Here is a 12958-nt window from a genome sequence, read left to right as displayed (position 1 = left end):
TATTTTTTGTGCAGTCTGCAGTTGGATTGGAACCTAAAAGAGATGGTTAGGTCTAAAGAGTGGCATTTTCCTAACTTTCTGATTGCTTCCAGTCTAATCTGGAGACATAATATAATCAGAGAAGGTAGGTTTAAAGGTTCAGGGTAAAAGTAGGTCTGGAAACAGTAAGTTCAACTGAAATATGCTGATCTGCGGAAGAATGACAGTAGATTTTCAGGCCTAGAACATTTTTTTTTGTCTTTCAAGTAGTGAGAACCAATATAGCAGTGATACATATGCTGTATAACATTGCGATATCTTTATATACTGTGTATTTATGCAGTATGTTGGTATGTTAGTTAGAAGTCAAGGAACATTTCTGGATCATTGTAGATTAACTTTACATAAGCATATTTAACAAACTAGTTTGCAACTTAGTGACTGACTTTACTCCACTGTTTGCTCAGCCATGATGCTCCTCCGCTACATGTGCTACAACCAGTGCTGGGTTACTGTAAACGATGAGACTACATTGTTTAAAGACCCACTGTGACAGAGTGTGAGATTGTAAAGCATGGAAATATATATGACAAAATTTGCACTGTTAAACTGGTAAGCCAATATTGTCAGATAATATCTGTCAAATTGTGAGTGCAGTGTATTAACAGCAGGCTGCATTTTCTAGAGGTATCATTTGCCTTTTTACTCCCATATACGAGAGGAGCTGTGGGAGCTTTTGTGTGCAAAATAAGAAATACATCATTTAAAAGTGTTTGCATTGCATGGACGCACTATTGATGAATATATTTTTGAGTTATACAATCATATTTAATTCTTCCTCTTCAGCGTGTGGTGCTGATGTGATGTCTAAGGATGTCATTTGTGAAAAAAGGGGAGGGGCTAAAAGTGCATCACGGCCTTTTTTTCTCTTTTCTTAACAGGGAAGAGGAACTCTGTTCTTCAGCACAAAGTTCAGCATCACCAAAGTTCTGGCACACTAAACCTTCATGAGAGTGAGATCATCCAAAGAATAGTGCAACACGACCGCGACATGGCCCAATGCACTCAGCTGAACCAAACCAGCACTGCGCCGAGTATAAACCGTCCGCCTGCTCCTCCGTCACCCACCCCGGTCATCTGGGCCCCGCTGGTTCAGGCTCCGCTCCAGGCTGCGGCTGCCACCACCCCGCTTGCTATGGCCTTGGCCCACCAGTCCCAGCTTCCTCCAATCCTCTTCCACCATCCTCTGGTGCCACGTCCCGGCTCTGTGAAGGACCCGTCCAGCCATTCAAAGAGAGTACATGTTGGAGCCAGCGCCTCCAGTAGCTGTGGTTCAGGGCCCAATTCTCCCGCTAGCTCTGCCAACCTTAGATCTGAGGTTGAGACTGCCACACTAGCATTCCCCAGGACACAGCAACTCTCCAGTGGGCCGTTGTCACCCACACTGACGTCTCAGCCCATCTTCACCAGCAGCCTGCAGCCCCTCGCCCCTCTGCACACACACCAGCCTCTGCTCCATCCTCCCCACTCTGGCATGGCGTCGGTGTTTCCTATCAGCCAGGCCACCGTCTCCTACACCTGCTCCGCTCAGCTCCACTCCCAGCCGTTTCACGGTGCTATGACCACCCCACCACGACCGATAGGTTTACTCCAACAGGGGGCACCAGGGAGGCTAGCAGGGAGATTCCCGGCCCCCTCAGCCGCCACGTTAACCCCTCTTATTTCAAGCTCAGTCGGCCCCATACTGAGCCAATTGCAGCAAACCTCCCACATCACCTCACAGCAGGTGGGGTCCAGCAGTGACAGAGCAAGCAGGAGAACCAGTGGCCTGAACCTCCCACATTTTCCCTTCATCACCAACACCCAATCCTCCGCTGGATTTAATCAGCCAGTGTCTGCAGTCGGAGCCGGGGCCGCAGCCTCTCTGGCCCAGCACAGCCTGGCAGGACTCCAGTCTGTTTTCCTCCCGCAGGTTCTCCCAGAGCACTCAGCCCTCGCCTCCCTGGCCCAGTATGGCTCTGCAGAGGCCTCGCCTTGCTACACGCCTCCTGTCCACAGTCCCAGCGTCCAGAGCCCCGTGAGGGGAAGGACAGTATGCCAGAGTGAGCTCCCCAGCACCGCGGACTCTCATAGTCCTCTAACCCTTCAGACCTCATGCCCTGCCAGGGTGGCCTGTACCCTCAAACAGAGGGCAGAGTCCTCGGTGGATCTCTTTTCCCAGGAAATAAAGACTATCTCAGGCTCTCACAGCTCTATACACCAGGAAAGGCCTTTGGCCATAAGCGGCTCCTCTGAGGGTGTAGCAGGGGCGCCCAGCCCCTTCTCCTCACCGATGGCTGTCAGTAAACCCTACACCCCAATCCCGGGTCAAGCCACTCCTGTCAGTCGGACACATTCAGGGCCTGAGCCTCAGCACCAGTCCGTTGGTTTTCACTCTCCTCCCATTAGATCTCCCGCTAAAATGTTAGAGAAGGAACACAAACAGTCCAAACTCCCGTCCAATTTGTGAGATTTAGACACACCCTCCTTTAATGCCTGAGTGAAGGGAAGATATCCTGCAGCTGGCATCATTTTAACCACTATGTCAAATTTTGAAGTAGGAGGGTGTGCTATTCTAATCAGATTGGAGCTCAGTGGTTTCGTTTTTAACCAGAGTGAACGGATCGAGTTTGATAATGGACAGTGGCAGATATATATTTTTTACAGGATACTGCGTCTTTAAAAATGCTAATAACATCCAAACTGTATTGATGGGTATATGTAACACCTCATGAAAGTATCAATTGTTCCGTGTATTATATTCTAACCGCACTCTGTGATTTGTATTTGTTTAAAACCCCATCGTCCAGGCAATTTGTGTAACCTTTTAGCCACATCCTGTTTAGTTGGAACGTCGTCCACAACCGTATTCAGTTATGATCAAAACCAAAAAAAAATTGCTGTCCTCTGTTCACATCCTTTCCCACTGCTGAGAGCGTCGTGTGAACGCAGGGTTACTCCGTAAGAGATGTGAGGAGAGACAGACTGTGCACTTTGCTCGTTTCAGAAATAACCTGAAGGCTTGACGATGGCACGTCTTCCAAGATAGCTTTCCAGCAATATTGCACACCCAAATGGGTCACACAGATCAGATAGTATTTAAAAATACATCTAAGTAATGAATGTAATGAAAATGCGTGAGTGGGAGGAGCGGGATTCATTTTGAATGTGTTTAAACATGAAGGTGATGACGGATTTCACAATAGATGCCAACTTATTTCAGTCTGGCAATAACTTTGGTACAAAACATCCACCTGAGCCGAGGTTTGTGTGCCATTAGCATAGTATGCAATAATCTGTGTGTTCTTTTATTTTGTTTTTTTACTGGTATGCAAAGGTACTGTGAATCGAAGCACTTGTATCAATGAGTGAGATTCTGATTTGAGATCAGACTCATTAAAACAAGGGAACTGAATTTTTAAAAAAAGCAATTGTCGATAATCAAAACATCCTGAAACCAGCGATGCACTGAGATTGCTCTGAATGTTTCTTGCACCAGTCAAAGGGCTAAAAGCAGTTTCCTGGACTCACGATCAATGAGAACCCCTGATGGGTCATATTGCTGCATATTTACCTCTTTCATTGTACAATATTTGAAAGATTTGACATGTGTTGTTGAACAATTGCTGCTTTGTGATGCTATGCTGAATCAATAACGTGTATATCAACTGACTTACTTTTTAAAACCAGACTCTTAAATCCTCCTACTTGTTAATAAGTTCACGTGTTTAGATGATGCGTCTACCTTTGTGGACCTGCAGCCGGTGACAAACTGAGCCGCGAGCCGGTCGGCAGGTCGGACCATCAGAGGATCCTGTCCAGTGGCTTTAGCTGCCTGGTTGGTGAGCCTGAGGTTTGCAATGACTCTGAGTTCCCCAAGAAAGAGATACCATCAGACACTAGCCAGCCTCTGCCAATGGGCTCGATCAATCCTTCATTACTATTCTCCTCCAACCGCCTGCCACAGGCATTTGCTTAGAGGTTATTTTGAGTGCATTCAACTTAAAAGTGTGTGTGTGCGTGTGTGTAGGAGGTGTCATTCATCCAACCATCCATTCATATATTTATTTATCATTTTGCTGCCTTTTAGCCATCGAATCTCATTCTTTTGTCACCTGTATGTTACAGACATTTTATTTAAGCCTCCAAATTCAATGCAATAAAATGACATATGGTTAATTACTCTCACCTCAACCGTTTATTTCCTTCCAGGAGGAGAGTGTGACACGCAGGGGGAATCTGATAATAAATGATGGCAAAGTTCTAGACTTTAAGCCGGATTAGAAATTGAGAACTGAATGGTGGTGTCTGGTGCCAACAATGAAAATAGCCAGGATTATAATCTACTCAATACAAAGAAATTATCTACCACGTTCATGGAGCGATAACTGCTGGATTAGTGAGTAAACAGAGATTTTAAATGCAGGGCTACTGCAAAGTGTTATTAACAGACCTGACAGACCTGATGCTCCATATCCTTAAATAACTTCACTAGATCAGCTGGTTTTGGAAGATTGCATTATCATATAATGATCTACTTAATTTTTCCTGTCCTTTTATGTAACTCTAAATTTATAAATATTTCTCTTTATATCAACACTTTGCAGTATTCAGGGATTAAAAATCATGAAACACCAGTCAGTGGAGATTTCTGGATATCTGATATCCTCAGTTAATGCTTAAAGATGAGCATTAATTTAATCAAAAATGTAAAAACTATGAAAGAAATAATCACATGAGAAAACATCCAATAGAAGATTCTTTTTTTTGCCTATAATTTGTCTATTATAGTTTTGGATATTTAATTCTAGCAGCTTCCTGTTCATTCTTACAACTAATCCAGCCAATCACAATGGCCCTAACCCAGCAGCCCACCAAAAGCAGTCCAATCCCCTTGATGGCTTTGGGAAGTGTGGAAATTTCAAAGGAGGGCATCGACTTTGAAACTCTAACAGTAATTTCGTGTTTTGCAAACTTGCAATCCACATTAAAAAACAAAAACAAAAAAATTCAATAAAACAATTTTGTTTAAGAGAAAAGCAAATTCTCCGCCACCCCCCACTATTCAAAATATATTTTTACTGATTTCTTCATAAAGTGGAAAAACTGACACTTATTTTTTAAATTATACTTTTTTTTCTTGCCTCATTAGAAATAATAAATAAGCACAGACTAAGATTTGAAAAAGCAACAAAACACAGAAAAAAAAGACAGCAATTAATTTACATTTCTTTGTAGTTGCTATTGTGTTTGCCATTTCTAGATACAGTAGTTCACTTATTACACATTTAAAACAGGTAGAGATTTGAGATTGTTGCTCTGAACTGTCAACTTTTACAGCTTACATCCTAAAAACTATTTATCAAGTTATTTGTCACTCTAGCGCAGAGGACACCATCCTGTGCTTTCCTTTGGACGGCTGCTTTCCAGGAAGTGGCCTGTTTACAGTGGGAGGTTTAAATGGAAGTAAGTTTTGTTATTGCAGTTCTGTTTAACACAGCTAGTAAATGTTTGCCAAAGTGTGTTTTTTAGTAGTTTATTTTTACTTTATCCGCTTTTTCAGATTTGACTAAGTTTTGTTCTTATTTGTTTTGATTATGCTGACTCAGTGACAGTGATTACAAGAGTCAAAGTTGATCACATCGTTCCTTTTAATGGATATAAACCCAGTCATACCAGTTCACTTCTAAAGTGTGCACTGAGAAGCAATGCTGTTCATTTTGTTCACCAGAAGGGTTGCCACTAAAAAGTTTAGTCTCCAGCAGCAGGATTTAGACTGTGAATGAGACATTTATTCATGGAGGGATTCGTGGAGTCTGTAGACATCAACAGAAGAGCTTTCTGAAAGCAGTAACAAAGTTCAATATGGAGGGAAGGTGGGCTACAGACGAGTAGAGGGGGAGTAGTAACTGATATCTTTTGATGAAGTTTAAGGCACCAGGACAACCCTCATGGTGTTGGTGTAACCAGAGCCTGGGCGCCACCCGGTCACAACAATGGCCACGTCGCCAGTTTTGAAGAATTTGCGGTGCTTGCCTACAAAAAGAGGTTAAAAAAAAAAATAATACAGAAAAAAAAGATTAAGTTAACAAGCAAAAATCTCTTGCTCAGTTTTACTGAACTTCCAGAACATCCTCTTAACTCTGACACTCACCAACTTCCATAGCAAAGTTCACACGCAGGTCCACGTCCTCAGCCCAGACGTCGTTGGCAGGCTTGGTGTAGAGCACAGGGTAGATACCACGATACAGGTGAGCCTGGCGGGCGGCCTGACCGCAGCGGGTCAGAGCAATGATGGGGGCACGGGGCCTGTACCTCGACAGCATGTGAGCAGACCTGCGGGTGACGGGCACAAGTCACTGCACTCTGACGTAATTGCAGCTTTTAACTTTGAGCAGTTATAAAATAGCTGGCTATTTATTTTAGAAGTTAGGGAACAAAATATTAATTCGTTTGAAGTTTAAATGAGTGTTATTAATCTAAGTCTAATATTTATTCTCAATCTGTCTTTTAGTTCAACTCCTGATTAAAATGCTTGGCTTTCTAGCAGCTAAACGCTTTATTTAGTTTACCTGCCTGTTGCTAACTATCTGCTGTTTCACACTATGTAGGTAGCATGCTGTGAACACACCTACTGTGGCAGAAAGAACCCACCAATAAGAGCAGAGCAAAGCAAAAGGTGTGAGACAACCAACACTGAGCTGAAAGATGCTACACATCTCCACAGAGCTGATCTGAACAGCAAAGTCAGGAGATAATTTAGTTCAGTCATATAAATCACTCTTTAAAAGTATTAAGTACAGCCCACGTTATTTCATAGGATTATCATTATGAAATCAGCCCAGTTGACTGTATGTGCTGAGTGCCATGTGCTGGGAGGATGAACTCCAAAGTGGAGAAGAACGATTAGGGAGTTAAAATTAACTTGTAAAATGTCAGGGTTCAGATCTCAAAAAGGTCACGGGCAGAGCAGATTGTGATTGCAGAGAAACTTGGCACACTTCAAACGAGCTGGGGGCTTGCGTTCAAGAAGAAGCGGAGGCAGCAGGAAAGAAAAATATTATAATGCCCCAGTTTCTTCTCTCAGAGTGGGCGCCGGGAGGATATTATGACTCAGCTTTAGAGAGATTTGCTGGGTGGAAATGTTCCCGGAGTCTCACCTGCCAGTCTTGGTTAGCACAATGATTGCACTGGCGCAGCACTTGAAAGAAGCCTCGACGGCACCAATAGCGACGGACTCTGTGGGGTCACGGGTCAAATGAGAGAGGCGACGCAGCTCCTCGAACACCTGCCTGTGGAACATGGCTGCCTCAGCTTCACGGGCGATCTGAATAAATGAAAACAGATTACAGTGGCTGTCAGACTGTAGATACACAGCTAGTCTGAGCTGTGGGAGCAAAGACCAAAGTTAGGCTTAGTGCAGAGTTCCTCATACCTGAAAGCAAAGTGAAACATCAAGCTAAACAAAAGCCACGGCCGTGACGTCCAGGGACCGTTGCTGTGAACTGCAGACACATGCAAGCTGAGCTGTATCACACCACGCAGAAGACAAGAGGAGATGCTGTTGGTAGCAGATGGAGTGCAGGAGCAGCGATGGGCAAAGAAAGTTGAAGAAATGGGAAACAAGCTGTTAGTAAAACCCAATGTGATTGCAGAGATGTCATGTCACCTTTGACCTCTGACCTTTCCTTAAAGGCCAACAGATTGAGCTGAAGGTCAAAGTGATAATAATGCGAATCAGAACAATTTATAACTACGTTTCTTACTGCCATTGTTTGTATTTACAACATATACGCATATAGGGAATCAGATATGTGGATTCTAAATATCAGGTTACTTTGACCTTTTTTGACCTTGAAGGTCAAAGGTCCAAACTTTAATTAGATGGTCTTTATCTTTGAAACTATGCTTAAAATTCTAGTGCTTTTGTTTGTATTAGTAGCATTTGGGAAATGATGCTGGTATATGGGGACTAAACTGAGTTTTTCCTTCCCACTGTCCCCAAAGGGGATCATATGATTGTTGGGGTTTTCTGTTTTCTTCGTATTATTGAAAAAATTAACTGAACTGAATTATACCTGATCTGAAAAATGTAACGTACATGACAGACATTAGAAGCGCTTATGTTTACGGTCTTTTTTGAATTTCTCTGGATTTGAGCTTGGATAACATTCGTGGCCTTGATCACTATCATTAAACTGTACTGATATGTCTTCATGGAACCTGTGAACAAAATTATGTTATATATTCTGGGCATAAACTTGCCGGACTCAAGGCACACAGTTCACACCATCTTTACATAATCGGTACACGATTAGTAAGTAAGACACGACAATAACGAGTGCAAAAGTGGAACAAGCAGCTTCAGATAAAAGGGAATGCACACAGAGGAGCAAGTCTAATCTGAATCATGTGAACCTTCTGTTGCTGAAAAACTATGTGTTTGGCAGCAAATGCTCAAGATTCACATGTAAGATAAACCACACACCTTAACAAGTTGGGGGAGGGATTTTATACTTATAATCAAAGCTTCCTCACAGGCTCGAAACACAACAATTTGACTGAGTATGACTGCTGCGGCAGCGGCAAACTTCACAGGAGGAGTTCTCACATCAAACATTCAAAAACCTTCTGGTGTGTTCTTTTGATATTGGTATTAAAGATGGTTACATTGAGCACATTTACACTGAAGCCATCTTACCAAATGCTGTGTGCGCACTGCCTCCAGAGGGTAGTCTCCCTTGGCCGTCTCACCGCTCAGCATGATACAGTCGTTGCCATCCAGCACAGCATTGGCAACGTCACTGGCCTCAGCACGAGTAGGGCGAGGCTTCTTGGTCATGCTTTCAAGCATCTTAATGTGAACAAAGAGACAGATTGCATCATTTCATGTCTGCAGAAAAACACTTATTTGCACTCACACCAATCTGTGCTCCCATCGCAGACCTGTGTGGCACAGACGATTGGCTTGCCAATCCTGTTGCATTTGCCGGTCATCATTTTCTGGGCGATGAAGACCTTCTCGGTTGGGATTTCAATTCCCAGATCTCCACGGGCCACCATGATGCCATCACTAGCTTCCAGGATCTCATCAAATCTTTTAGAAAGAAAAAAAAAAAAAAGGGATGAAGAAAAAAAAAGTTCAACCATCAAAAAGACAGACTTGTGCTGTGATTGTTTGCACACTACACCACCCACCTGCGCACGCCCTCATGGTTCTCCAGCTTGCTGATGATCTTGATGTCCTTGCCCTTCTCACCCAGCACTTTCCTGACAGCGTGAACGTCAGCGGCCTTACGGATGAAAGAGGCGAAGACCATGTCAACACCCTGTTCCACGCCAAACTGCAGGTCCTGAATGTCCTTCTCAGACACTGCAGGCAGGTCAACAGCAGCTCCGGGCAGGTTGACGCCCTTCTTGCTGCCCAGCATGCCGCCGTTCTCAATGTCACAAATCAAGTAGTTGCTGCCTTCGGTTACAAGGAAGCACAGAAAAAATATTTCAGCTGCTGGAGGCAGAACGAAAGGAGGACGGACAAATTGTTTGTGCTCTTACCGACTTCTTTAACCTTGAGGGAAATCAGACCGTCATCAACATAGATGTGGCTTCCAACCTGCACAACCTTAGTGATGTTTTTGTAGTCCAGCCACAGAATTTTCTCATCACAGTTGTCTTTGTACTGGTCATCAAGCGTGAGCTTGATGGTTTCACCCTTTTTCAGCTCGACCTCAGCGGTGCCACTCTGAAAACAATGAGAAGTGACTTGAGGATAGAGTTGCTCACACTGGCCTCATTTGAGCTGCGGTAATCTGGCAAGAACTCACGCCTTTGATAAGTCCAGTCCTGATTTCTGGTCCCTTGGTGTCCAGAGCGATGGCCACTGGTCTGTAGTCAACAGATCCAGGTACAAAGCTCTCAGTTGCCTCGCGGACATTCTTGATGGTCTCGGCATGGTACTGCATGACAACAGATGTTATATTAAAAAGATCTTGCAATGGTTTAACAACAAATTTAAAAAGGTTACAAAAATATTAAAGATGAATATTTATACATTTGTTAAACCTTTTGTTTAAAAACAGCTAAATTCAGTTAGTAGAGCAACAGGTGACGCCTCAGTGCTGGTTATGTCACTATGTATTTATTTATAAGTGCAAGATATTTTGAATGGAAGACATTGTTCAGCTGAACTGTACATAAACAGCTGCCACACACTTCGGTACATGACAGGTATGAATGTATTTTTCACTTGAACAAAAACAGTGATGTGAATACTGACTACTGTCCTTGGTCACTGGCTTCTCTACATGCCTTCTCCTCATACTGTTGCTGTGGGGGGGGTGACTCCTATTTATAGCTGCACTGACAACTGTGACACCAATAACACAGAGGTCAAATGTATTTTCCCCTCATAAGAAATCATACATTCACTTTGCTGTACAGCTAAAACTGAGGTCTTTTTACTGACTGCTGTTGAGCCACTTTGAGTCGAGTTAAACTGGAGAGAAAATTTTTTTAACACACTTAACCTTTCAAGATACAAAAATTAACTGTGGGTGTTCATTGCTACAGCTGATGACATTTGACGGCTCATCCACTCAGGTGACAGTGAAAAAGGGAAAGAGGCTTGACTTTTAAAGGCGAGGGGTCAACAGTGTAATGTCGGCTGAAGAGCTGGCCACGATACAGTGGGTTCACAAGCTACTAGACAGACCGAGCGCCAAAGGGGGCGAGAGGAGGCTCAAAGATCACATTACAGACGGTCACCAGGCCACAAGAGTAATGTCACTCTGACTGTTGCTGCAGTAAAGGGTAAATCCTCACCGACTCACTTGTAAAGGGCAAAGAAATTGACTTGCTATCTGGGTTTGCACTGACAAGCATGTAGCTTTACTGGAATCTGTGACGTCACAGTTTCTGATTGTGAAATCAGGGCTTTAGCAGGTTAGAACATTTAATGTGAAACAAATAAGGAACTCAAGATGTTGGCAGAAAGTATTTCTGACCCTTCACTCACTTCATGTGTGCCATGGGAGAAGTTCATTCTTGCAATGTTCATCCCAGCCTTGATCATTTCCTTGGCCTTCTCCACAGATCGGGTGGCAGGTCCTGCATCGAGACAGTTAATGAACACAGGGAGACACAGGCCCAAGATGATCACATTTTTGCACCAAGGTCGTGTTTCTTTTTTCGATGCAGATACATGAAGAAAATAATCAGATTGTACACATAATGAGCATAAATCAATGGGCCTTGGCAATGCGCCTGACCAATTGTGCAGATGATGCCAGTGTTGCGAGCCACAGCCGGCTCAGAGTCGATATCCAGCAGGCACATGTGCTCAATAAAGGTGTCTGCCACAGCAGCTTGCAGCTGCTGGGTGTGGATGATAGAGGAGCCTGTATCCTTTGGCTTCGACATGGCTGGATCTGTGTCTGCAGGAAAAGACCTTGGAGAGAGGGAAAGAAACATGAAAGATAATCGACCGGGGCCCTGGTGACTCTGGTGTATGGCACTGAGCATAGGTTATGTAGAAAATCTCCTGTTTTTTTCATGGGCATCTAATATTTTTACTTGTGACACAATGGCCTTTGCACTTACAACCAATAAGTTGAAGAATTTATATAGACAATAAAATATCAAAAAGAGCGTACAAACAAAAAAGAGACCAAAAATATGTTATACGAAAAGAAGAGTCTCAACACAAACTAATTGTTCCACCTCTCTGTGGATGACTTTCAACCCTCTCGCAGTCCAGTTTTGGCTAACTGAACAGCCGACACAAAAAGCAAGGACAACAGTATGAGGCTGAATATCTGCACTCTCCCACATTCCAGCATGAGTGTATGTTAAAGAAGAGGAGCTGATCACTTCTGACAGCGGCTAAAGCTGATTCACATACACAAAAAAAGCCTCACAAACTTGAGGAGGAGGCTGAAAAAAATAATGTTTCCTGCCTGAAGTGTAATGCTGGTCCACAAGCCCACATTATAGAGACGAGTAAAAGTTATGTGATTCAGCTTGCACTTGTTTAGCCTGGAGGAGTGCGGCATGCTTGATAAAAGTGTGTTGTCGGGCAGTGCATGGATTTGTGGTGGGTGGGCTGAGACCATATGTCTGCCCTTTGTATTCACCTAAAATAACAGTCAGCTGAGGCTATTTGTGGACTGTAGAAACATCAACGTCATAATCAAACAGCAACAGACATTTTTATTAACTCATTATTTAAGTAATTCAAAGTCCTTATTAATCCCTTTGCTGTCTGCAAAACCAGCAAAAAATTTAATAAAATAAACAAGTGTAACAGCTACTTCCTAAAACTGATCCAAGCCAATATAACCCAAATCACTGACTGAAAGGTGATACATTTGAACGTTAATAAATGTTATTGCGACATTAAGGTTTCTTTAAACGTGCAGTTCACTAAGAATACATTTGATTTTTAGCTGCTTAATTATCAGCTACCAGGCTACAAATATACATAATTACCAAATAAATCTAAGGGATTGCATGTGCAAAACCAACATTCTGATTCTGATCTTCCACACAGCTAATATACTACATTCCTACACTTTTAATAGCGTGACTGCTGCTGTTACTCACCTACTAAGTGAACTTTGCAGGGACCAAAGCGCCACAAGTCCTGTCGCAGCGACCGGTTTTATGCCTCTAACTGACCGGGACTACTTTCCTTTGAGTGACATAGGATATAGGGCGGTGAGGGCAATAGTGTATGATAATAGTGGTGAGTGGAGAGATGCTTGAGTTAAATGTTTATTTTGACAGTTGTTTCAGATTCAGGGGAAAATATTCAGATAAAAAGACGGAGGTTTGCCAGATTCTGAGTTATACAGAGTTTACGCTTTAAAGCACAGGTGCAAGTTTAGCTCACAGTTTAATCACAGAGCTTCCGCCGAGTCCTCAAACATGACACCATCATCTG

The 12958-nt window shown here is 43.2% G+C and overlaps 2 protein-coding genes across 2 annotated transcripts in view; one reads left to right on the top strand and one right to left on the bottom strand.

Annotated features, from left to right (window-relative positions):
* Nucleotides 1–5151, top strand: part of hcn4l (hyperpolarization activated cyclic nucleotide-gated potassium channel 4l) — a 29204-nt gene extending 24053 nt beyond the window's left edge. The window contains 1 exon segment of the mRNA XM_025908775.1: nt 921–5151. Coding sequence (XP_025764560.1) covers nt 921–2488 — 1568 coding nt within the window. The 3' untranslated portion in view covers nt 2489–5151.
* Nucleotides 5152–5651: 500 nt separating this feature from the next.
* On the bottom strand, nt 5652–12705 carry pkmb (pyruvate kinase M1/2b). Its single transcript, XM_003443869.2, has 11 exons — nt 12619–12705; nt 11286–11464; nt 11033–11124; nt 9843–9974; nt 9574–9760; nt 9217–9487; nt 8965–9115; nt 8720–8872; nt 7179–7345; nt 6173–6354; nt 5652–6054 (listed from the first exon to the last, which is right to left on the bottom strand). The coding sequence occupies exons 2-11, from the start codon at nt 11434–11436 to the stop codon at nt 5948–5950; spliced, it is 1593 nt and encodes a 530-aa protein (XP_003443917.1). The 5' UTR covers nt 11437–11464; nt 12619–12705; the 3' UTR covers nt 5652–5947.
* Between the last annotated feature and the right edge of the window lie 253 nt (nt 12706–12958).

Source organism: Oreochromis niloticus, linkage group LG7 (assembly GCF_001858045.2).
Source record: "Oreochromis niloticus isolate F11D_XX linkage group LG7, O_niloticus_UMD_NMBU, whole genome shotgun sequence".
NCBI classification, from domain to species: domain Eukaryota; kingdom Metazoa; phylum Chordata; class Actinopteri; order Cichliformes; family Cichlidae; genus Oreochromis; species Oreochromis niloticus.
This window is presented reverse-complemented; position numbering and strand designations above follow the sequence as displayed.